Source organism: Sceloporus occidentalis, unplaced genomic scaffold, assembly GCF_023333645.1.
Source record: "Sceloporus occidentalis isolate IW3139 unplaced genomic scaffold, rSceOcc1.0.p SCAF_9, whole genome shotgun sequence".
Classification (NCBI taxonomy): domain Eukaryota; kingdom Metazoa; phylum Chordata; class Lepidosauria; order Squamata; family Phrynosomatidae; genus Sceloporus; species Sceloporus occidentalis.
This window is the reverse complement of record NW_028316989.1, coordinates 4767019-4792037: the sequence shown is the minus strand read 5'-3', so window position 1 is coordinate 4792037 and position 25019 is coordinate 4767019. Positions and strand designations below refer to the sequence as shown.

Sequence of the window (25019 nt, the reverse complement as noted above, 5' to 3'; positions counted from 1 at the left end):
ATTGCTCTTGGGGTCTAGTGAAGAAATAAATGTGTTCCTCTAGTTAGTGACTGCTATGAGAACACAACTTAAAGATCAGTTTGAAACGTTTGATATATATCGAGCAGGTCCTGCATTGAGCAGGGGATTGACCTTAGAGTCAACAGGGCCCTTCCAGTTCTATGATTCTGTTATCACTCTGGATGATAATCCTGTACAGTTGGCTCTCCATATCCATGGATACTTTATCCTCTGAATCAACCATCCATGACTTGAAAATATTGAAAAATACAATTGCCCCTCCTTTCTCATGGACTTGAGGTCAGTGATCTTCAATATTCATGGAAGGGCGCCCTCCATAATTTTCAATGGGGCTCGTCCCTACAGCACGTACCCTGCACACATTTGCATGCATGCGCCCCAATCAAGCCTACGGGGCTTAAATATTGGCAAGTCTGTTTTTCAGGGGTGGTGGTGTCTGGAACCCCATGAAAATGGAGGGCCAACTGTATATATGAATTCCCAAAAGCAAACCTTGATTTTGCCATTTTATATAAGGGGTGAAATTTTACTGTTGTTGCGTGCCTCCAAATTGTTTCCAACTCATGGCAACTCTATCACAGGGTTTTCTTGGCAGGTTTCTTCAGATGGGCTTTGCCATTGCAAGATGGTTTTCCATAGCCAAGCTAGAATTCGAATGCTGGTCTCCAAAGTCATAGTCCAACACTCAAACCACTACACCACATGGCTCTCGTCATTGTATAGAACAGGATTTACACATCCATGGATTTTGGTACCCACAGGGAGTCCTGAAACCAAACCCCAGTGGATACCAAGGACCCACTGTATAACTCTCAGAACACTAGGCCACTATTTCTCAATTTGCTGCACCAGTCCTCTTGCACTACTACTGAATTACGTACGTGAGTAACTGAGCGTTATCGTTCCGTTTCCGCTTCAGCAGAACTTTCTGTCTCCATTCTGAATACCGGTCCAAAGTGGAACCTGCTGAAGAGTTCACAACGATCTTATCCCCATCAGACCAAATTTCTAGGCCAATCAATGCAATGTGGATGTTTATGGCTTTGTAAACCTGCGAGGAAGACATCCCACGGTTATAACACAAAAATACCTCGAGAAACACTTTGGGATTAAAAAAAACCACAGCTGATAATGGATTTTGTCCTCCCTCCGGTGCAGATGAAATTGCTCACATTTGAAAATAAAGATGTGAGGGGTAAACTGGGAAATGACATGGGAAAAGTGGGTTTGCATCCCCGGAGAAAGAAAAGAAATACTGAAAATGAGTTTTTCTCTCTTATTTAAACACAGGTATCGCAGGAGGTGGGTCTGAGCCAGCTGCATGAGGGAAAAGGCCATTGGTGCTTCTGCTGTTTCTATGCTTTAAATCTCAACAGATCCATTAGGAATGGAGAGGAGAAATACATACATCTTATTACAGAATACCATCTGTAATGGAAAGATTTAAATCTGGGTGCAGGTGAAGCTAAGCAGGATCAGGCCTTTTTAGTACTTGAGAGGAGGACCACCAAGGAATCCCAAGTGATGTGGGTTATATTTCAGAGGAAGACAACAGCAAATTATCTCTAAGCATTCTTTGCTTTAAAAGTCCCTAAGAAACCCACAGAGTCACCATAGGTCAACAAGCAACAACACACATACACACTGGTGAAAAGAATGGAACGCCTTAGAATTCATAACGTTGCTTTTGAAAAAGTTTCATTACAAAGCTTTAAAAGACTCTCTTTATGATAGGCATAATGTTCATAGTTATTTGTTCCATGGACCAAAAAATTAAGGATAGGGGGAAACCTCCTTACAAACTCCTAGATTGCAAAGATTTTTTCCCCAGTCCAAAATACTTTTCACCAGGGTTTCTCAATACTTAAGAAGCTCTTTTCCCCCCAACCATTTCCAAGTATTTTCGAGTGTTGTTTTTAGTTCTACTGTTCAAGGTGACCCTATTCTAGCCTTTCTTATACCCCCCCCCCCAAAAAAAGACAAGTAATCTTTAGCATGATATCTTACCAAGTTTATGTAATTGACTATTTCAAACACTCTTGTCCTTACGCCAGTCATATTGCGGCTGTACTTCCTGAACTGCAATAAAGGAAAAAGAGAGAAGCATTAGGAGATGACTAAGAAATGTTGAACAAAGAAGTTGTGGAAAAATTAAGACATCTAATTCAAGTGAAACCTACTTATAGAGAGGTTTTATGTCTATATATCATCTCTCTATCTCTCTATATATCTATCTATCCATCCATACAGACACACACACATACATATACATAACTTAGAATGTATGTCATGTTCTTCATCATGTATTTTAATCAGCAGACTGTGAACAATATTCCCATTATTTTCTGCACCAGGCTAATTTTTAATCTGTTTTTGTTCTGCTTCATTACTTGCTGCGCTTATTTCCTGGTTTCATTATATTGAACTAATACTTGTGGATGACCCATCGTTTTGTGCGCCACCTTGGAGTTCTTTTATAGTAGGGCAGCTAAGAACTATTTGAAAGAGAATAATGTAACTTTTGCTGATGGGATTGTAATGGAACTGGGGAGATGTTGCTCTGCAAATGTTTGCAGTGCAAGAGACTGCTGACCCTAAACCTCTCCAGCATTCTTTGATTGGGAATTAGGATCGGTGTCTGATAAACGATGGTTGTTCTCAAAGTGGTATGACTTTGGTCCTGATGTATATCCTTATTCCACTGTCATCTCTGGCAAAGAGATATTGCAGGAACATAAAATTGTGTTATAATGAAACTGATCAAGCGACATGATTCCTAATGGCATATGCAAAGGCAAAGTGATCTACTGTATGGTAGAACTTTGATTCTCAGACAACAGCCCTCATATATATATATATATATATATATACATACATACAGTGGATCCTTGTTATACGCTGGGGTTTGGTTCCAAGATCTCCCGTGTATAACAAAATCCGTGTATGCTCAAGTCCCATTAAGTATAATGACGTAGCAAAATGGTGTCCCTAATAAAAAATGGAACATCAAGGTAAATTTATACTTTTTTGGAACATTTTCAAACCGTGTATGCTTAAATCCGTGTATAAAAAATCCGTGTATAAGAAGGGCCGACTGTATATATATATATATTGCAATAAGCATTTTTGAGTCCAGAGCTATATATGGAAGTGGAATAGCACTGTGGTGACACTTGTCAGAAGGAAGTCACTAAGCCTTAAGTGACATCATCCCAGGATCTATTTCCTTTCAAGTAATTTTCACAAGACTGACTGTTCCCTTTTTTAAAAGACAGACTATTCTGTCGGTAGATTTTTAAAGATGGAACACAGAAAAACGCTCCTGGCCATGAAAGGGGATTTCTGCCGGCAGAGGGCACTTTGTGCCAGATCTTTAACCCTTCTTTGGAAAATTCACTGCCTCTCTGTAAAAGATTGAAAGGAGAAATATTCATCCATATACTCACCACTGTGTTGTCTACGGTTATGTATAGTTCAACATATTTTCTGGCCTTCAAGTATGCTTGCTTCTAAACAGAAGGAAAATGCAAAGATGGTTCAGAGATGTCTTCCAAGTATGAGCAGAAATGCAAGATCATCAGTTAATCCAAACTTTAGATTCTAAAGTATGCTACTGTCAAATATTTACAGAATTGTGTTCCATCTCTGATGCTCTTTAAAATGGATTAAACCATCCTGCAGAACTGGTCCAATAGGAGAAGAAGCTCAATTGCATTAAAAGCTGCTAAGAAACCCAGGAGATGGACATGGTTTCTCACACAGAGTTTCCATCTGAAGTAAGTTGTCCATCAGGGCAACAATGGCTATTTGGTTATGAAATCAATTCTCTGATAGCAATGGAGACACTAACCAGTCTTTTTTAAAAAACCTGCTGAGATCTTGAGGTTGTTTTTTAATGACTCACTTTCTCTGCCGAGAAAATTGTGTCACATTTGTTCCAAATTAGCAATCGTCATACAGTGACAAATTTGAAAATGCTAAGATGCAAATACATGGTGACCAAGAATAGTTCTGCAGATATGGAGAACTACCATAGCACATACCAAAAGGGGCTTTGAAGGATGAAATAATGGGCTTTTGTGGAAACCAGGAAGGGGCCAAGAAAATGTTTGAAATGAGCCCATTAGCAACAGCAGGAATTTTAAAAACTTTGTATTTTGCACATTAAAAAAAAATCTTGCAGGGAAGACAATGTTTTGTATAAAATAAAATCCTTTCCATTTTTCACAAAGAGCCCCAAAAATTTGGGTGTGCAGAAGGGAGAAAATGCCTTCCTTTTTTCATTTGCAGAGAAGAGACACCTACACAAAGATTGCCCCCTTTTTCTGGAGGGCTAAGGCTTACTTCTGCACTTGTGCTCATCCTGGAGGTCTTTTTGATGGGCTCATCCGATTGCCATGTAGTGTTGGTTACCCCACAGACCTTGGGGGTTTCATCTTCTTTTTCCAAACTCTCATATCTGAAGACCGCATGGGCATCACGCTTTGAGGCCTTCAAAGGTTCGATAAGATACCTCTTTCCACGACTCTTGAAATACCCTCTGTAAAATAATTGCAGAATAAAAATATTATGATGAGTGCCCCAATGTTTCTACTAATGAAACCATCTCCTTCCTTAAGCAATGACAGTGATGGAAGAAATCCAACCTCCCACTTCTCTCTGGAAGAATAGCCAGGTAACCATAGACACCAGTCTCCATTTCTATGTTCATTCCAGGTTGGTTCAGCCTCACTTGGATAACCAAATAATGCAGAAATAATGCAATTTCACATCACCGTAACAGCCATGGCTCAGTGCTCTGGAGTCTTGAGATCCATGGTTTTGTGAAATATTTAGCCTTCTCTGTCAGAAAGTCCTACAACTACAAAAGCCAGGATTCCATAGCATTCAGTTATGGCAGTAAAAGCAAATAGCAAATAGATAGCAAATAGGGAAAATAGGCCTAAAAATTACCCAGAGGGTTCTCAATCAGTTTTATTAGCAAGTGGTTCATTTGTTCACTTCATTTTAAAAGCAACTATTTCTAAAATTCTCTATGATTGTTTCTTTATTGCACTGGGATCTGGAGCTGGTTTGATTCTCTTGGCTATTGGGTGACCATTGGTCATACTTGGTGGGGGATTCTGGGAGTTGTCATCCAAAACAGAAAGGTGTCTAAGGTCTAGCACAGTTGCTGTAAGAGGGGCAGTAGCTCAGTGGATGCTGAAATTCCCATGTTCAGACTCTGGCACCTATAGTTAAAGAGTTTAGGTATCAAGCTTGGTTTTTCTCTTAGCTGAGTTGAGTGACTGCTTCGGACCTTTGAGTATTGTGAAAGGACACCAGATCTGTATGCTAGGAGTGAGCTGCTTGTGGAATGTTCTGCCTCAGGGATCACAAAAACCTAGCCTTGACTAATATGCACTTTGGTAGGTTGGGAAGGTCAGATTTGTTGTTCCGCTTCAGGGAGCAAAATATCTCAAGCTGTTTCTATCTGCTCCTGCAACCAATTGGAATAGACTGTACTGAGCCTGGTGGACAAAATGGTTGACTTGATGTAGGGCGGCTCCTTATGTTCAGCCCAAAGAAGCAATCCTGGAGGCACCACTTACCTATTTTATTTTTAACATTTGCAAACAAAAATCATACTAACAACACAACCTCCACCATCATACTTTTAATGAAGAAAGGCCACTCACGATCTTACCTCAAACCACTGCATGCACTGATGCTTGCAGCAGATCCAGCATCGTTGGGAATATGCCCTTTGTAATAGCAGTGGTCCTGTATGGAGACAGAGGTTTTGTATGGTGAAATATTGCTGGAGAGTGATGTGTTAACCTGTGCAGTTCCAGTCTAACTCCTGCACAACACTGCAACACACTTCCTGTGTCCATTTCCTAAATCTCCTACATTTCTTTTAGCACATTACTTTGTGATTCAATCAATCAGTCAATCGTTATTACAGTCTATGACCAGATCTATACAGGGGAAAACATACAATGGGATTAATTAAAATAAATGGACAAGAGAAAGAATGAAGCAGATTACCAAGTAGAGAAAGGTGTTGGCTTCTGCGCAGGCATCTCAGCTTGTTGGTAAAGGGTAGTAGAGGTGGTTTCATTAGAAAATTCTCCACCCCAACAAAATGGGTCAGTGAAAAAGCTCATATTATCTGTGTGATTTGGAATGGGTTAGCCCTGCAGTTTCCATCAGCCTTAGTCAGTATGGCCAATAGTCATGAATTATGGGAGCCATACTACATCAATATCTGGACACAGTCCTCAACAACGCAACAGATGCTTCCAACTAAAATCTACTTTTATGTTGCCTTTTGCTGTGTAAGAGATATTTGTCTCAACAATACTTTAATTCAGCATCATGTGAATGTCCACAAAGATATCTGCTGACACAGCAGTTAAAAACAGAAAACAGATCATGTGCCTGTCTTGCCTCATCCCCATAAAGACTGGGGTTTTTGCACATGGAAATTTCAGTACTGCTGTAATCTCTATTTCATCCACCTTCCAAAATTCTTTGCTCACTATTTCTCATTCATCTTCATGTTCAGCTGGGGATCTGAGTAGCTGAAACCAACTGAAACAAAAATTCTCTACGGATTGGCTTTCTCTCCTTTTAAATTTTGTTTTGCTGAAGAACAGATTGAAGTAATAGTCTTGCATTTCCAAGGTGTCCATTCTTGCTTTTTCACTGTAACTGTGTGGTAAACACTATCATGAAAGATTGGCTTAAATCAGGCACAATGAACATGACAGCATGCTGGCAAGGCAGCATATGATTAATGGATGCCACCTATGCACATTCTCTATTGGCAATGTACATGACAGCCATAGATTCAGGCTGCATCCCCCTCCTCAAAAAAACACAAAACCTTCAAATGTGCTATTTTTATACCTAATAATCTACTTGCAGTTTCATGTGTGTATCACTGTCTGCACACACATTTTGCAATATCCAAACCCATTAATGAGTCATAGAAAGAGGGATAGGATTAAAGGAAGAGCTATGCTGAAGCAGAAGTAGGAGTTGGTGAGAGTTTCATTTTTGGATAAGTACTTTCAAAAAGCCCACACTGCTGTTCATAAATGTGAAAGACAAATCTGGATCTCCCAATTTCCAGCCTAACATTCGAATCCCACGGTGAACAAGGTATAGCCTTCCAAATGTTCAACTGAAGCTCCCATCAGTCCTAGTTTAGTCAGCCCTAGGAATGTTGGGACCTGCAGTTCAAATCAGCTAAAGAGCTTCACCTTGCCCAGCTCTAACTAGTGCACCACACTGTCTCTTGGGTCATTTTTGGAGAAATTGAGGCGAAAGCGTATTGTAACCGACATGGGCTAAATATAGAGAGCTGTTTTGGTATAGTAAGAAGTGAGGAATACCTGAAAACATAGTTTTTAAACTGTATTTTTGAAAAGGAAACTTGACACAGTGGATGCCTCAGTGACTGTGTAACTGATTTTCACGGTCCAAGGAAACCATCTGGAATAACCTGTAAAACATCTTCTCTGGAGGGATACTTGCTGAGGCTGAAGATTATGAAATGAGTATCTCATTTGATTCGACTACATAGTTCAAGGCATTGCAAGTAGAATCAATGGCTCCATGACCTTTTCTCCAAAAATTCTAGCAGCAAATGCAAGTGATGTTCACTCACCCCTAGACAGGGCAAATGTTTCCTTTATGAGGAAAGATTTGTTCCAGATAGACAGCTTACGTCAATCAACAAGATTTGAGAAGCAGTTAGGGAAATAATGTAGGTTTAAATATTCTGATCCCAATTCAGTGAATGGTAGTTGAGCTTTAGTACTGTAGAAATCAATGGGATTCAGGTTTGCCATGAGAAGAGTGGATTCATCTTTTTCCCCGATCTATGGTCATTCAGTCCTTAAATCCATTCTTTCCAATTGGACAATTTGGCATTTCTTTTTTAAAAACCCTCCCCGATTTCATCTTGTAGAGGGGCGGGATATAAATAAAATTTATTATTATTATTATTATTATTATTAAAAACAGCTCAGTTTTTAAATCTATTTTTATCCACATTTGCATTTGCATTGCCTGTGACATTGAAATTCTCTTGCAAAATAACGTGAAACACCATGGGTGACCCCCAAATTGATGTTAGTTTAACCTTCCAATTTTCCCTGTGAGAAAAAGTCCAAAGCTGGCAAAGTACCCAATGCACATTAGTCTTGATGTGCACCATGTGCTCTTGCCAGTGTCTTGTTAGGCACCTTTGCAATTCAGTAAAGAGGTTTTCTTAGCACCTTTGCTATGTAGCTAGGTATACATGAAATAACAGGTCATATAGGATTCCGATCATTATTTGTAATCTTATTTCGGAATGTGAGGAATCTTTACAAGTGTTCTTTTCCTTAACACATGGAGATGGCCCATTGAGAAATTTCCTGCCTTTATAAGAGTTTTCCCTTCTAGAATGGGAACATGACAAGGCATGTTTTGCTCTTCATTCCACAGTTTCCACAAATATATTTCTACATAAACCTATCAGCTCAAGAAGGAGTAGCTGATTTATCAGAAAGAAAGAGTTCGCCCAATGCTTCTAATTTTTAAATTCCATGGAAGCCCCTGGCTGGCACTGAACTCACATCCTTGGATGCTGTAGAGGCATTTAACCACTAGGCCACCAGGCCTCCCTTTCGATAGTTATGGAAAGATGAGAGCATGAGCAAAATTGAATCTGACAGATTCCCTGCCAGATTAGGAGAACACTGCTAGCTATGATGACTACACATTGACTTCTGCTTATGAGCTTCTCATTGCGTAAGAAGGGAACTGAAACCTCCTTCTGCAATGTTTCAAAATGTACAACAGAATTCCAGCCAAAAAAAGTTGTGCTTGATCAAACCCAAGGCCTATCTGCACCAACATCCTGTTCCCACAGTATCCACCTTTATGATCATGGCCACAAGCAGCGCATGCTCACTTTCTCCTACCCTGCTTCCTCAGCACATAATACGGAGAGTGCCTCTGTCACTGGGAGGTGACCAAAAGCTATCATAACTAGTGATAGCCTTATCTAACAAGAATTTTCCTAATCACTTTTCAAAATTGTCTGTGTTGGAAGCCATGATAACATCTGTTGGGGGTGGATTCCACTGTGTAGTTATGTGCTGTGGGAAGAAGTACTTCCTTTCCTATGTGCAGCATTGTACTGTAGGCCAGTGCTTCTTATGTTATCTGATGTTAGGGGACTAACATTTTCTCCTCAGGGTTCTAGGAAATGGTGCAATCTTTGGGCACATTTGCTGCAACTGTCGCTTTCTTTCTTGGAAACTTGCTGTGAACTGGTAACCAGCACCAATCCACAGATCACCGCCGCTGTAAATTACTCAACCCCTTCAGCCAGATGTGAACATACATTCGCATGCATACCAAGGTACTTTAAAGAGCATCCCTATTGTGATGTCCCAAAGCTGACATCAACAAACACAAATAAACCAGAGTACCTACAATACACACCAAAGAAGATTAAAATGTTCCCCCACCAAAACAAAAATCAATGTGTACTGAGTGCAGCGCTGATTCCAAGTCAGATACTCTATGCAAATGCTTGTCCTCAAACAGAGCTGGTTCAGACTGTCGTTAAAAAGGAGAAACATCACATGCAGTACACAAAATGCCAGCAGATATTATTTACGGAAAAGTGCCAAGAAGACATTATTGAATTTCAAACAAATGTGTCGTTACAGATCATAAGTCATGGCTATTTGGAAGAACAGAAGAGCAGTGTAGAGGGAACCTGGCTGACTGACAGCAAGGCCAGCGGACAGAAGCTAACAAATTATGAGGAAGGGCAGGCAATCAAAAAGGAAGGAATGTGGAATGTTCTGTTCAGATTACAAGCCGTTCTTCCCACCAAACCTGTCTCCCTGGAGGTCAGCAGCAACACCGCACCATAAGACCTGTAGTTCAGACACACAGCAGTACCACTGCAAAACATTAAACAGTCTCCATGCTTACTTCAACCCACCTGATAATGCTTTTACACACATGCAGACACAGCAGTGTGCACACATACAAACACACACAGAAAGAAAGTCAAGATCAAGTGGGCATAATCCAGGTTGAGTCTTCCTTGTCGTCAATTCTAAAATCTGAAATACTGCAAAAACCAAAACTTGTTTCACGGTTGGCTGACATAGGCCCCAAACAGACAGGCCAAAATAAAGCTGCTTTGGGTCATTTTGAGGTATGCTGTTTAAATGATGCATGCGTCCTCAGAGTCCAGAAGTCACGCCAAAGCCATGCTCCCATCCTAAGGATTGGAGCGTGGCTTTGGTGCAGCTTCCAGAGTCTCAAGATGCATGCATCATTTAAACAGCATACCTCCAAAGTGACCCAAAGCAGCCTTATTTTGGCCTGTCTGTATGGGGCCATAGTGACACTTTTGCTTTCTGAGGGTTCAAGGTACACCAACTTTGTTTCATGCACATTTTTTTAAATTGTATAAAATTACTTCCAGTCTATGTGTATAAGGTGCATATGAAACACAAATGTGTTTAGACTTGGGTCCCATCTCCAAGACATCTCACTGTGTATGTTTGTACAAATACAGGTATTCTCAAATCCAACAAAAAGTGTGAAATCCAAAACACTTCCGGTCCCAAGCATTTTGGATAAGGGATAATCAACTTGTAATACTTTCACATACATGCAGACACAGCTGTGCATGAACACACACACAAAGGTGGAGGAAGCGTGCATGTGTGGAAGCCAGGTGCACTTCCTCAATCATCATGGAATTGTTGCTCCCTCTAGGGTCCCTGAATCATTTAAAGGGTAGTGGATTTCCTATTAACACAGGAAAATCTGCTCCCCTGGAACGATTCAGGGATGCTAAGAGGGAGCAACGATTGCATGATGATTTAGGAAGCACACCTGGCTTCCATACACCTTTGAGGGATGTTTGAGCAATGTTTTACCAGTGATTCAGGCAGGTATGGAAGTCTTCTATGTCAACACTGAAGTAGCAGAAGACTGTTTCATACTTGGCTCAAGATAGCTTCAAATATTTACAAGCCTTTTTGGGATATTGGACAGACCTGCACCATTCCTGTGACTAGAGAGAAGATGCTCTGAACATTACCTCAGTCTGAGGACTTGTTGTAATTTCCTTGCCATCAGGGGAGTAATGAGTTTCGGTGTAATCACTTGAGAAAAGCTCCCTGGAATGAAGACAACGGGTTTGTTATTCATCAGAGAATTAAACTGGACCAGTGATAATTAGATAATAAATGCACAACTTTATTTTTCCAGTGACATTTTATGTTCATTTTTAGCATCAGAGTAGGATATCACAGGAAAGGGGCAGGCACAGAAGCTTTGCCATGATCCATGCTGGGGGAAAAGAGAGATTTTCTCAATGTAAAATATATATGCACTAACCCATCTAGTTAACATGACATAGTTCTTAACTGGATAGAAAGATGAAAGTGGTGTGCATAAGCAAAGACCTTGTGGCCTATATTCAGCAATGATACCTTCAGCAATGATTGTTTTAGAATGAGAACATATGGCTGAAGTTAAGGGTAATTCAACCACTCTGAAATCACTCACAGTAGGTTCAGGCTGAAAGCCAGCATGGTGGAGTGGTCTGAGTGTTGGACTTCGACTCTGGAGATCAGGGTTCGATTCCCACCTTCACCATGAAAACTGATTGGATGGCCTTGCAAGGGTCACACACTCTGTACCCCAGAAAATCTCAAGAAAGGTTTTCCTTACGGTCACCATAAGTTGGAAACAACTTCAAGACAAGAATATACTAAAATGGTTGTTGCTGAGTGCCTTCAAGTCATATCCAACCTATGGCGATCCTAAATCCTATCATGGGATTTTCATAGCAAGATTTGTTCAGAGTGGGTTTGCCTTTGCCTTTCTCTGAGGCTGGGAGAGTGTGACTCACCAAAGCTCACCCAATGGCCAAAAGAGGGTTCAAACCTTAGTCTCCAGAGTAATATTCCAACACTCAAACTAGTACAACACACTGTCTCAAGGGTTTTTTTTAGGGAGGGTTACACTAAAACTGTTGTTGTGTGCTTTCATGCCATTTCTGATTTATGGCGACCCTAAAACAGCCTATTGTGGGGTTTTCTGGGGCTGAGAATGTGTGGTTCATCAAGGGTTACCCAGTGGGTTTCCATGCCCAAGGGGGGTACTGAACCCTGATTTCTATAGTCATATTCCAACACTCAAACCACTACACCACACTGACTCGCACACTAAAAATTACCAGATTACAAATCCAGGAAATGAGTAACCACGATTTAAGGTTACTTAATGATCACCCAGCAAATGTATGATATGAATCAACATATTCTAGAGTTGCACTTCAGCAGTCACTACCCAGCAGTACTGTCTGTAAGAATGGTGCATTCACTGGTTTTAATGCACAGTGAACTGCTGGCTGAGCGCAAATGTTCCCTTTTAGCTGCAGCACAGCTTGGTAAGAGTAGCTTCTTGGGAAATAATTTCAGCTTGTGTCTATCGCTGCCCAGTTGTTAAACCACTTTTACAAAGAATGCCAATTCCTGACTAGTCTAATAAATGGAAATCAAAAGAAACCTGTTCTGCAGGTTAATCATTATGCAGCTAGTAGCCAAATGGCAATTCTGTTTATCTTTTCCTTTATTAAGATCTTGATTTTAAGTTCAAGTTGAGTACTCCTAATTCTTAAAGGGATGGAAATGCTATGATGGCAATCAATCAATTACAAAAAAAAGAAGGAAATAATCTGGGATAATTAATAGTTTAGAACCATTTTCTCCTTTGTGCACACTTTGCCAGTATATGTGAACTCTACTGAAAAGATAAAGCATGCTCCTCAAAAACACGATGGAGACTTCTGGGATCTGTATGGCTAGGTCTCTCATATAAACAACCCTTTAAAAACTGATTTTCTGATTGCCCCGAGAGAGAGGCTGCCCAGAATGAAGGACTTTAATCTTATAAAGTCAATGTTTTCTCAGGATCCACAGACTTCTCAGAATGCTTGCCAGCAATTTCATGTTCCTCGAAGAAGCATCACTCCATGCTTCTTATCACGTCTAGCTTTGCCCTGATTGAGCTCTCTCTCAATCAGCATTATAAAAGTAAATGTGGAAAAGATATCATAACAGAAAAGAGTTCAACTGCCATTATTTCCTGCCAGTGCTTGGCTTTAGTAAATGGTAGAAAATCACTGGACTAACTTATAAGTTCCAAATGTCTCAGTTTGGGAGAAAAAGCACTGATTAATCTTCTGCTGTCCCACTATTTCAGCTGCTTTTAAAATGTCCTAGTTTTTCTCTCCTCCTCCCACTTTCTTCATTTGGCCCATCTTACTTCAATTGCTGCAAATGGAGTTGAAAGTGCAAAAGTGTTTTGCATGCACTTAACTCAGAAGTGGAGGAAAGGAGAGGAGAGGACAGAAACTTGTCCGTCTCAGGAGTCTCAGGCAAAAGCAAACTGCTGCAGCCTCTCCTTGATTGTTCCTAAACATAGTAATAACTTTTTCCATCTTAGCCACACTCTGATACTGCCTTGGCAACATGTGTCCTGGTTTTCATCGGTGAAACTTACTTATTTTTTTCTAGGTGAAGATGCACTTTCTCTCCATTCAGTTGAATTTCGTATTGTACCGTATCGTCATACTTGGCCTGTAATTGAAAGTGTTAGAATGTGGTTGAGTAACTTAATGTTATATCTTCTTAAAAAATGAAAAATCAATAACAAAAAGATATTTCTGAATTCAAAACTTAGACCCAGCTTCTTCATTATGTTTTGATCATCACCATTTGTGGCTTGAAAGCCACAGCAAGGTCTTGGGACCATGAAGCTGAAATATATGTCTATATATTCATCCTTGGACCATGTTTGTGTAAGTGGCTATCCAACTACAGTGGCCTACAGCTGGGAATGGAACCCTTTTTGCCACCTCTGGTAGCAGAAGACAAGGCGCTTCTAAAGAGATGAGATGATGGTATAATGTTTACAGTAGTGAACTGACACTTTGGAGATACCTGTATTAAAATCAATCTTCATATGTAGCTGAACCCATCATGATATGTCACAAATTTTCCCAAAATTAGTTGCACTAATGAGGAAGCTCTTTGTTTACCTTTTTGTGAGGGTTCTGACTTGCTCCAACATCTCTTTTGTGCAACATGTGGAGTTTTTGTGGGTACACCACTTCAAAGTCCTTTACCCCAGGTAGTTCCTTTGTTGAGCTCCCTTCATGATAGAGAAAAAAAAGTTTTGTTCTGTAATTCAACATTTTCCTATGCTGCAACATGTTAATTTGGCAATCCAGCATACATCCCTCCTACTGAAATAAAGGGTAGGTAAAGACAAAAAGACTTATTCTCCCAAAAGTAGACTGTTGCATCCTATCTTAGCTTGTGTGTTCTTCCTCATCAACAACTTTTGCCATCTTGACCATGATCTGATGTTGCTGGTTACATGTGCCCTGGTTTTCATTTGTGAAATGTTGGGTGGTTGATGAACAGGGATGGATACTGCTTTACAGAATCAGCCTAGCAAAGCAGATGATAGCTTCTTCCCTTTAAATCAGCAAAACTGATTTTTGTAGCATTTGGACAGGCAGCGGCTGTTTATGTTCTTGCGTCAGAATTCTTGCTCTGCCAAGTTCTAATCTTGTTTTGCCTGGGTCATGTGCGTACATGCTTCACTCAGGTAAAAGAAGTCATCCATTCATTTACTACACCACAGACATATTACTAGCTTTAGGCTATGAAACTTTAATACTAATGACTAATTTACTGCCAGTCCCTTCTCACTAGAAAAAGATAGGCAGAGAGTAGCGTTATATAATGGGAAACAAATGAGGGAGTCAATTAGGCCAAAATATCACTCAGCACATAGGAATATTGTAACTGTGTCACAACACACACACACACACACACACACACACACATGATTGCTCAGCATATAGATCCTGCCTGGTGATCTGTAACCTGTAGTAAGGGTTACAGCTAGGTCTTTTAATATGCCAAGTGTGCAGCATGGTGCACACTTCTATGGTGCCATGCTTTCAGAAGGATGAAGACAAATTGAATGAGTTGAGAAGAGAGAAATGAAGATGGTCAGCGACATGGAAAACAATATAAACTAGAGTTGAAGGAACTGGGTGTGTTTATTCTGCAGAAGAGAAGTTTGTGAGACAACATGACAACACTCTTCAAATACAAACACTGCTTCCTGGTGCAACTTGATGTGACAATGGTGGTTCCTTTTTCTAGCTGGCTGTTATTTCAGTATATTGATTTTGTATTGGCGGGGGGTGGGGGGATCACAGATATTTGCGTTTGCTTCTGTGCACCCTGTGGATGTCATTTCCAGGCACCCTGAGATCCAGCATTGCAGAAACTCTTTGGTGTTCACAGTGTTCGTACTGTGAAGGTAGATTTCCGGGTCACGTTTGGGCATTCACAACTGTAAATATGAATCCTAATCAACTTAATTCATTAAGATATCATAAATACATTTTATGATAAGAATGACATTCACAGTCTTTAAATTTGTTTCTTCTATATCTTTGTAATATATTCAAGAGTAAATTTTTTAAAAATGGGAAAACCCTTTTAGAATTCCAGAAAGAATGTCATTTAAAAAGGAGGTCAAAATGCTAGCGCATCCCTATGCTCAATGAAGGCAATGTACAAACAAAACAGAACAATAAAAAGAATGAACTACCTAAATGGGGGAGGGGGGGAGAGAGCAAATTCCATATCTTTATTCCAGCTTTTTGGTGTGATGAGTAAGAACCTGCTCATCCCCCTTTTCTTTTCTTTTTTTAACATATCCTTTTGTCTGCGTGGGTCGGCAGAAATCTATTTTGGGCCTGCCAACTTGAAGATGACTTATTCAACAGAAAGTTGCAGAACAGAACATGCCAAATAGCTAAAAGGAAGCTTAATATCCACAGTGTAGGATGTGGGCTGGGCTGCTTTACTCCAAGCTCTTGACGGATGTTGCCGAAGCGATCACACACCTATACCTCTACTTTAGCTGTTTCCCACTGATACTGAAAGCAGGACTATGAGAAACACAAGCCTGGCATTGTTCTATGATTCCTTCCCATATCAAATAAGTTACATGCTGTGTAAATAGTGGCGTAATGGAGCCAGGGCTTGCAGGGCCAAAGGATCAGGGCAGTTTGATCAACAGGGCTGCTGATACCATCTGCCAACACCCTCAGCTTTCCTTACAATTTGTTGACATGTGCCATCAACTCTAACTTATGGGGTTGTCTTGGCAAGATTTATTCTAAGGCTGAAAGATTGTGATGTTCCCAAGGCCCCCAGTGGGATCCATGGCTGAGCAGAAATTTGAACCCAGGTCTCCCAGAGTCCTACTCTAATACTCAAATCCCTATACCACATTGACTCTCTACTCCTTAAAACTGCTGGGTGTAAGGCCAAGATCTTGCATGGAGAGAGTAATGTTCTGCTCAGACAAAACTGCATCCCATCTTCCACTTCACCTCCTGCAAGACTCATATGTCTTTTGCAGGAAGGTCAAAGACAATATGGCTATTTAGTGGCCACTGGAGAGTAGGAGGTCAGCAGAGAAGGTTCTGGCTATGTCCCTATATTCACATGCACAAGGACAACAACACCATCCAGGATTTCCAGAAGACTCTCAGGAGGATCAGGTTACAGAAATGCTGCTGGATGATCCTCTGCTGTTGCTGGTTCTCCACTGGCCACTAAATGGCCATATCAGTGATGCCCCTGTAAGAGACAGGTGAGTTTTAGGAGGGATGGGAGCCACTGAATAAGGGAGATGTTCATTTCCATCCTCCAACACAATGGGGAAAAAAGACACCAATAACAGGATGCCAACATGTTATTGTAACTTGTGATGGCCACCGAAGCGACTTACGGGGCCCTAATTCAACACCGGAGGAAGTGCGGAGCCATTTTGAGGGGAAAGTCCATGCAATAAAAGTCGGGCACCGGAGGCAGTGCAATAAAGTCCAGTGTCTGTAATGATGCCCAGGTTTTGCCAGTATTTTCAGGGCTAGATTTGCTCAGTCCCAGCTTGTGAACTTGATGTTCTGACACCTGAATTCTTTTGCCATAAAAGCAGTAAAAGATAGTTTGCATCTCTAAAACTGTTTTCTTATTATTATTATTACTATTAAACTTTATTTCTAAAGCACTGTAATTATTAAGAAGTGACTGAGACTGAAATTTAAGCTGCCACATTTTGTTGACTGTAAGCACTAAACATTGACTCTTGGTTCAGCTGTTTTAACCAGATTTCTTTTTTTAAAAAAAGAACATCTCTTTCTATCAAAACAAACAACAATCCACACATAACTTAACTTTTTGTTTGACTTTCTGTTTTAAAACCTTTCATAGCAAGGAAGGATGTGCCAAACCAGTGCATAAGAAGTGAATCAGGTAGCAAGGTGTAGTTCTCTGAAACAGCAGACTACCGTCTTCTGCCTTTAGAAATGACATGCCCGCATGAAATCACACATCTGCAAATACACTTTATGAATCCACAAGGAAATTCTGCTGTGCAAACCAATGATGATTTATTACCCTAACTTTTGGTTAATAATATTGTTCCCATGACTAGAAGTGATTCAATTGCATGCTTAATATAAAGAAGAGGAACAAGAGCTGTTAACTCATACACTTTTCAAGAAAATGTACTAAGAAGTATTAAAAGTAATGGTGAAGACTGAAAAACAGACCTCGCCAGCACTCAGCAAGACTGATGTAAGATGACAGCTCTTTGCAAACTGGCTTTTTGGACTATAATTCCCGGTGGTCCTGGCCATGATGGCTGGGGAATTCTGGGAGCTATTGTCCAAAAATGTAACTGTACGAAAAGAAAGAAACCACAGCAATATACAAATCTTGCTTTGTTACAGGTGATAGGACAGCTTGGCTCTCCGAAACATCTCACTGGTCCACTTTTTGGACCACAGCTTCCAGCATTCATGGCCACGATGGCTGGGGAATTCTGGGAGCTGTTGTCTCAAAATGTAACTTTGTAATAAAGAAAGCAACCACAGCAATATATAAATCTTGCTTTGGGAACTGGTGATGGGACAGCCTTGCTCTCCTAACAACTCAAAGGTATGCCACTGTCTCTAGTATTTTCTTCCTAAAGTGATAGCCACATTTGATGCAACAGCTTCTTGGTTGGCTTCCTTGGCGAATCTGCCTGTATGTGTGATTTATTCTATGTGGTGCATTGTTGCCACTATCCCTTCTTTCCTTCCTTTTTCCCACCTGTCAGGCCTCCAGACCCTATGAGAAACATAAGGCAAACAGCCTGAAGTCCTTTAAAAGAGACATAGTTTGTAGAATGTCTACTTCCTCTATGTCTCAGAGGAAGCAAATCATCAAAAATAGGAGAAAAAAGAGGATATTATGTTTCCATTAAAAAGGGGACAAATAGAGGAAGTGGTTTTCATAAGAATTTTCATCCATTAGTTTACAGTACAAATGCCAATGTGTGCTAAATGCAAATTTAGAAAGAATGTAAGAGTAGAGGAAGCCAGTTGACCTAACCACTGACTACAGAGAAGCAATGATCTCAGACTTGGACTGGGTAAGTAGTCCTTCAGATAGAAGACTGTCCTTTGTAACATATGATCTGATATCTGAACAGCTTTTTGTGGTGCAGGAATAATAACATCTTAGCAAGGAAGGGAAGGCAATGGGGCCACAAATTGAATTAGTTATGAATTATAGAGACAAGAAGATGGATGGAGGATCAATTATTTACTGATATTAAGGGGAATGCCCATCTTAGAGCACCATTTGGGACCCAAAAGAGATATAAGATAGTTCCAGCCAAGGGTTGAATTTAGGTAGCATTCCTCCCACCATCTTGCTTGAAACCATCTCAGATGACTGTTATTTTCCCAAGAATCTCTGCTCTGTCAGCAAAAATGTGTGAAAAAGGCCACAGTCATGAAAGAAACACACTCTGGATATACATCAGCTCTATTCTTTCTTATTATTGTACATAATCCTCAGATCAGCCTGACAAGAAATACCAGGGTGGTGTGAACAGGCCCTTACAGGTACAGGGATGTGTGGTCATGCATGAACACACAAACACAAATGCACAGGGATGTGCACACAGGCGCAACCACTGATACACATACAAAGGAGGAGAGAAAAACAGAGGCAAGCATATACATGAATATACAGGAGAAATGTACTTGCATATGCATATGTGTGTGTGTGTGTGTGTGTGTGTGTATCTGTGTGTGCAAATGTGTGTACACAGTATACATAAACAAGTTCACATGCATAAACAAGGATAGACACATGTCCTAAGTTTGTGTGAGGGAATCAGGGAATAAACTACAATTGTTGGAGCTTGAAGTGGTGCCAGATCAGTAGAGGACACATAAAAACTTGAACCATGGGATCTATGGCTACTGCAGCATTGCAGAATTAATGCAGCTTGAAACCTCTTTAATTGCCATGGACTGATGCTATGGAATGCTGGGATTTGTTTTTTGTTGTGGCACCAGAACTCTCTAACAGAGATGGCTCCATATCTCACCAAACTATAAATCCCACAATTCCATAGCATGGAGCTATGGCAGTTAAAGTGGTGTCAAACTGCATTAATTCTGCACTGTAGACGCAGCCTTTTTTGTGCAGGTGAAAACCCACTTTGTTACATCAGGAACTAACCAATCTCTCTCTTTTTCCCCTTTACATTATATTCATGTCTTCAAAGCAGGTCAGCACCAATGGTGTTACAAGGGAGGTGCGGGGAGTGCGGCCTACATTGGGTGACATTCCAGAAGACAGGTGGCATTTGATCAAGTCCTCATCCTATTGTGGCCCTCCTGCCTTGCTGCAGTGGTGGACAATATTCTTATTTTTCCATTTAATCCTCACAACAACTGTGCAAGGTGTGTGTGTGTTTGGGTACATACACAAAAGGAGCCAGTGTGGTGTAGTGGTTTAAACACTGGACTATATCTCTGGACACCAGGGTTTGAATCCTGGCTCGGCCATGTAGACCCACTGGGTGACTTTGGGCAAGTCATACTCTTTCAATCTCATGGAGATGGCAATGGCAAACCCCCTCTGAAGAAACTTGCCAAAACAACCCCGTGAAAACGACTTGGAAGGCACACAACAACAAAACACAATAGAGTGCATCTTCCACACATTCCAGATCTAAACACAGTAACTTGAAAATGCATTTCAAGTGAATGTGCATAAGATGACAGATAGGTTTTAGAAAGACATCTACAAATAGCTGCTGTCAGCTCCCTCTATCCACAGATTAAACCATCCACAGCATAAAAACATATTCATTAAATATATATATATTCCAAAAAGCAAATCTTGATTTTGCCATTTTATATAAAGGACACCATCTTACTACACCATAGTATATAATGGTGCATCCACAGATTTTGGATGCTCAATGTATTACTGAGCATCCACAGATTTTACTATCTGCCAAGGGTCCTAGAATCAAATCCCAGCAGATCCCTCTGTACTAATGTCAGACTTTCTAAACATTATGCCTGCTTATTTCTGTTTTCTTATTTTCAACATAAAACTGAGGATATTTTCCATCTCTGTTAAGATGGTACTTCTCTGCAACAAACTCTCTTCCAACAAACTTTCTTTCCCCGCTCCCTATCCAAACTGTTAGAATAGTTGTGTTCAATCCCATTAAAATAGTTTCTTACATTCCACCTGACGTTCTCAAGACCCAGTTGTTTTGAAGACCTATATCAAACATCAAATAATATGAAACATCAGGAAAAGCACTCCTTTATCAACACAGATAAGGTCTTGAATAGTTTTCTGTTGGTGTGACTTTAGAAACTAATACCAGGCATGTTCTTGTTAATCATTGAAAGAGGCACAAAAGCTATAGAAACAAACCAGGTGCTGCATTTTAGTACTGACCGAAAGGGATTATTCCTTCTTTAATAATAAGGTTTCTTACCTTGATGCTGAAAAAGTACTAAGCACATAGTCACAAAGAGCGCTTGGGTCATTTTGGGTGGGTTTCGTGAAGGCAGCCAGGTAGACTTTCGTTTTCAGGAATGTACGAACCAACCTGAGTTGTTCTCCGATTGAATGTGAGAGGCAAAGAATGAGTCCGTCAGTTTTATTCTTGTTCTTACATGAGGAAGTGTTTACCAAAGGTGTTGCACAACTTCCAAGTTGCAACAGTGCCACTTCAGGGCAGAACCTCGTTCTGGATTATCCAGTGTCACTCAAAAGGCGATCTAACAGGGAGCAAATACCTGCAAGGTATTTCCTAAAATTGGGAATGAACTGGATTGGTCTGAGGTTCCTTTTGGCCCCGAGGTTATTTATTTTCTTCTTTTCAGTGGAAGGAGCTGCCAGTTCTTAGAACATTCTGAGAAACACTTTCAATCAAAGTAAAGCAGTGTTCAGGTCAGGTTGCATCTTGACACTGTCAGTCCTGGTTGACTCAGGGTGCATCTGCACTGCAGAAATAATCCAGTTCGACACCACTTTAGCTGCCGTGGCTCAATGCTATGGAATTCTGGGATCTGGAGTTTGTTGTGGCATCAGAGCAATCTCTGCAGATATAGCCTCAGAATATTCACATCATGAAGACACTTGTTGCAATTTAAGGACTATGGCCATCCTACTCTCCAACAGTCCCAATACGGCAGGGACAGTCCCAATGATCTTCTGCATTCCACTTTACATGTTACATATCCTTTAAAAGTCTCAGTTGGAAAAGGACAGTGCTGATTAATCTTTTGTTTCCCACACACACACACACACACACTTCTCAGCAGCTTTTAAAATGCCCCACTTTATGTCTCTTCAGTCCAAGACACACAACAGAAATAACCCAGTTTGAGACAGCTTTAAGTGCTCTGGCTCAATGCTAGGGAATTCTGGCAACTGTAGTTTTGTAAGACATTTAGCCTTCTCTGTCAGAGAGCTCTGCTGCCACAATAACCTACAATTCCCAGGAGTCCCTAGCCAGGGCACTTAGAAGCTTATCATTTGGTGTTTTAAATCGGCTCCTAGACGCAGGATGGAGGCCAGGATTATCGCACACTAAATTGCCGCCAAATGGCCGGCCACCATCAGTCCAGGTCCAAGCCGCGCTCCGCCAGCACTTTTTAGGAGTCGAAAATGTTTCCGACTTCTAAAAAGTGCTGGCAAAGCATGGCTTGAACGCAGCTGGGACCCGGGCTGATGGCAGCTCATGATTCAGCGGTGATTTAATGTGTGATAATCCACATCTCCATTCCATGTCCCAGCTGAAGCTTTGGAGGCTGAGCCGATTTAAAACACCAAGCGATAAGCTCCATTAAGTGGTCTCAAACTGGATTATTTCTGCAGTGTGTTTTGGACCCTCCTCCTACATTCCTCCTTTGTCCTCAGCTTACTTCAGTTGCCCCTAACTGGGTTCAAAGGGCAAACTGAGTTTGCACTCAGTTAACTCAGCAGGAGGAGAGAGAAGAGGAGATAGCAGCATCTTGCCCTTCCCTGTAGGCTCAGGAAAAAGCAAACTGCTGCGATCTCTCCTAGCTTGTACAGTCTTCCTCATTAATAACTTTTGTTATCTCAGCCACACACTGATGCTGTTTGCCTGCACATGTCCCAAATTTCACCTGTGAAATGTTGGAGAATATGCGGTATTAAAGGAGCATTGATTCAAGGCTACATGCAATTGATAAAGGGAGCTCTGCCTACCATATGTGGAATACAGTCGGCCCTTCTTATACACGGATTTTTTATACACGGATTTAAGCATACACGGTTTGAAAATGTTCCAAAAAAGTATAAATTTACCTTGATTTTCCATTTTTATAAGGGACACCATTTTGCTATGTCATTATATGTAATGGGACTTGAGCAGACACGGATTTTGTTATACACGGGAGATCTTGGAACCAAACCCCAGCGTATAACAAGGGTCCACTGTATATTCCACAATAAATGCATTGGTAATTACCTACTTTACTGAGGAATATGCTCTGCACATGGTGGGCAGATTTATTTTTACCAGTTGCATATAGCCTTAAATCAATCTCACACAAGATGCCACAAGAGCTTTATTGTATTTGCATGAAGAGTGGGCTGTTTTGATTTCCATTGAATCAAACTCAATACAGCCTGCTCTTTCTCATCTATTAATTGTGAGCATGAACTTAAGCTTTTGTTGGGGTGGGCTCACTTTAAGCAACTTTGAGGGAGGAGGAATGGTTTGAGCAATGAACCTTAGACTAGTCACCAACACTGTGAATCATTTCAGCTGCTTGAAGATGACATCTTCAATGTCCTTCCCACCCCGGATCCTTTGTTGTTCCCACCTGTGGCTGCAATCCTGGTTGTTTGGAAGCAGACTGAAAATAAAAGTGGTTGAGAAAGAATCAGTGGTGTAACCTGACAAAAATGCAATGAAAAGTCTTGGAAGAAAATATGAAGATCTAGTTTCTGATACTTTGTATTTGTATTTACAGTGCGCCCGCGTCATATGCGTTTTTCAGCATATGCTGAAAGCCGTGCAGGAACATGTGGGGCGCAAGGGTGGCACATCCCATTGTGACTAATGGGGCACCGCCGCACCACCGCATGCACAAGCCCCATTCAGTTGAATGGGGCTTGAGCATGTGCGGTATTTGCTTTATGTGGGAGAGTCAGGAATGGATCCCCTGCATAAAGCAAGGGTGGACTGTATATTAGAGGCCTATTCACACTGTATAGTTATAATGCATCAATTCCATGTCAACGGACATAGCTCCTGTGCAGAAAAGCATGTAAAGGAGTGGGTAGTTTGTATTAGACTTTGACTTTGAGCATTGTGAGAGCGGGAGATCACTTTCCATCTCTACAGTATGCGCATTTGTGCTCCGTCAACAGCAAGGAATCTAGACTTACTAGTCAGAATCTATGCTTCCATCCATAGAGACAATGTGGAAGTTCCACATTTACATGTTATATGAAAAGCTCAAGGAAAGATTGTATGCGTTTCTGTATGCGCACATTATCATGACTTCTCCTTCTCACGTGGATAGCTGGCAAATGGGAAATCATGAGTCTAATCGCGGACATCTGGTTTTGTCAACTTACATGATGTCATGAAACCGTATCTCTTGGTCATCTCATTGAAGCTTTAAGACGGACACACTTTCACTTCCCTGAGACTCTTTATTGTTTTTAACAATGCATAAATGCCCTCACTAGACAGACAGAAAGTCATCTCTTCTATCATAACTCTGGAAGTCAAGGTCATTGTATGAAGCAATAAGCATTGCAATAGCTGTTCAACCTGGTTTCTGTGCTGTTGAGGGTAAGGAAACCAAGACAATAGCCTGAAGACAAGAAATGCAGGTAACTGGGGTCCAATACACACTGCAGAAATAATCCAGTTTGAGACCACTTTAACTGCCCTGGTTCAGTGCTAGGGAACCCTGGGAATTGTAGTTGGTTGTGGCACCAAAGCTCTCTGACAGAGGAGGCTAAATATATCACAAAACTAAAGTTCTCAGGATTTCCTAGCATTGAACCAGGGCAGTTAAAATGGTCTCAAACTGGGTTATTTCTGCAGTGTGTTTTGGACCAATGTGCTTTCATACTTACTTGAAGTTGTGTTTCTTCTTTAAGTTTTTGTTCTGGTTTTTATTTTTCTTGCACGCACAAAGTAAAAATGATGCAAACTTATTTCCCTGCTTTCCTACATTCTAGGAGGTAAATGCATTGAAATAACAAAAGGATGTAGTTGTTTCCAGGGATCTCTGAGCACAGGACACTTTACATGCTTCTGTGATTTGGAATCTCCCATCAGACTTTAACAATAGCTATCACAGTGCCTGAGCACATAGGCAGAGGGAGGTCATGTTACTTCTCCCATCTATTCTCAATCACTCATGCTCAACTATGAACACTCTTACATACACAGCATGTACCTTGAGAACATCTTCATGTGTTTAGCGTAGCGTGTGTTGTACAGTTTCAAGTCATTTC

The 25019-nt window shown here is 40.8% G+C and overlaps 1 protein-coding gene across 1 annotated transcript in view; it reads right to left on the bottom strand.

Annotated features, from left to right (window-relative positions):
- The window catches only part of LOC149306780 (zinc metalloproteinase-disintegrin-like NaMP), a 34300-nt gene extending 13184 nt beyond the window's left edge, over positions 1–21116 (bottom strand). The window contains exons 1-9 of the mRNA XM_089537652.1: positions 21004–21116; positions 14144–14256; positions 13606–13682; positions 11135–11213; positions 5708–5784; positions 4366–4561; positions 3468–3530; positions 2029–2100; positions 903–1072 (exon numbers count right to left, since the gene is read on the bottom strand). Of these exons, the coding sequence (XP_089393778.1) occupies positions 903–1072; positions 2029–2100; positions 3468–3530; positions 4366–4561; positions 5708–5784; positions 11135–11213; positions 13606–13682; positions 14144–14256; positions 21004–21055 (899 nt within the window). The 5' untranslated portion in view covers positions 21056–21116. The remainder of the gene's footprint in view (positions 1–902; positions 1073–2028; positions 2101–3467; positions 3531–4365; positions 4562–5707; positions 5785–11134; positions 11214–13605; positions 13683–14143; positions 14257–21003) is intronic.
- Positions 21117–25019: the final 3903 nt, after the last annotated feature.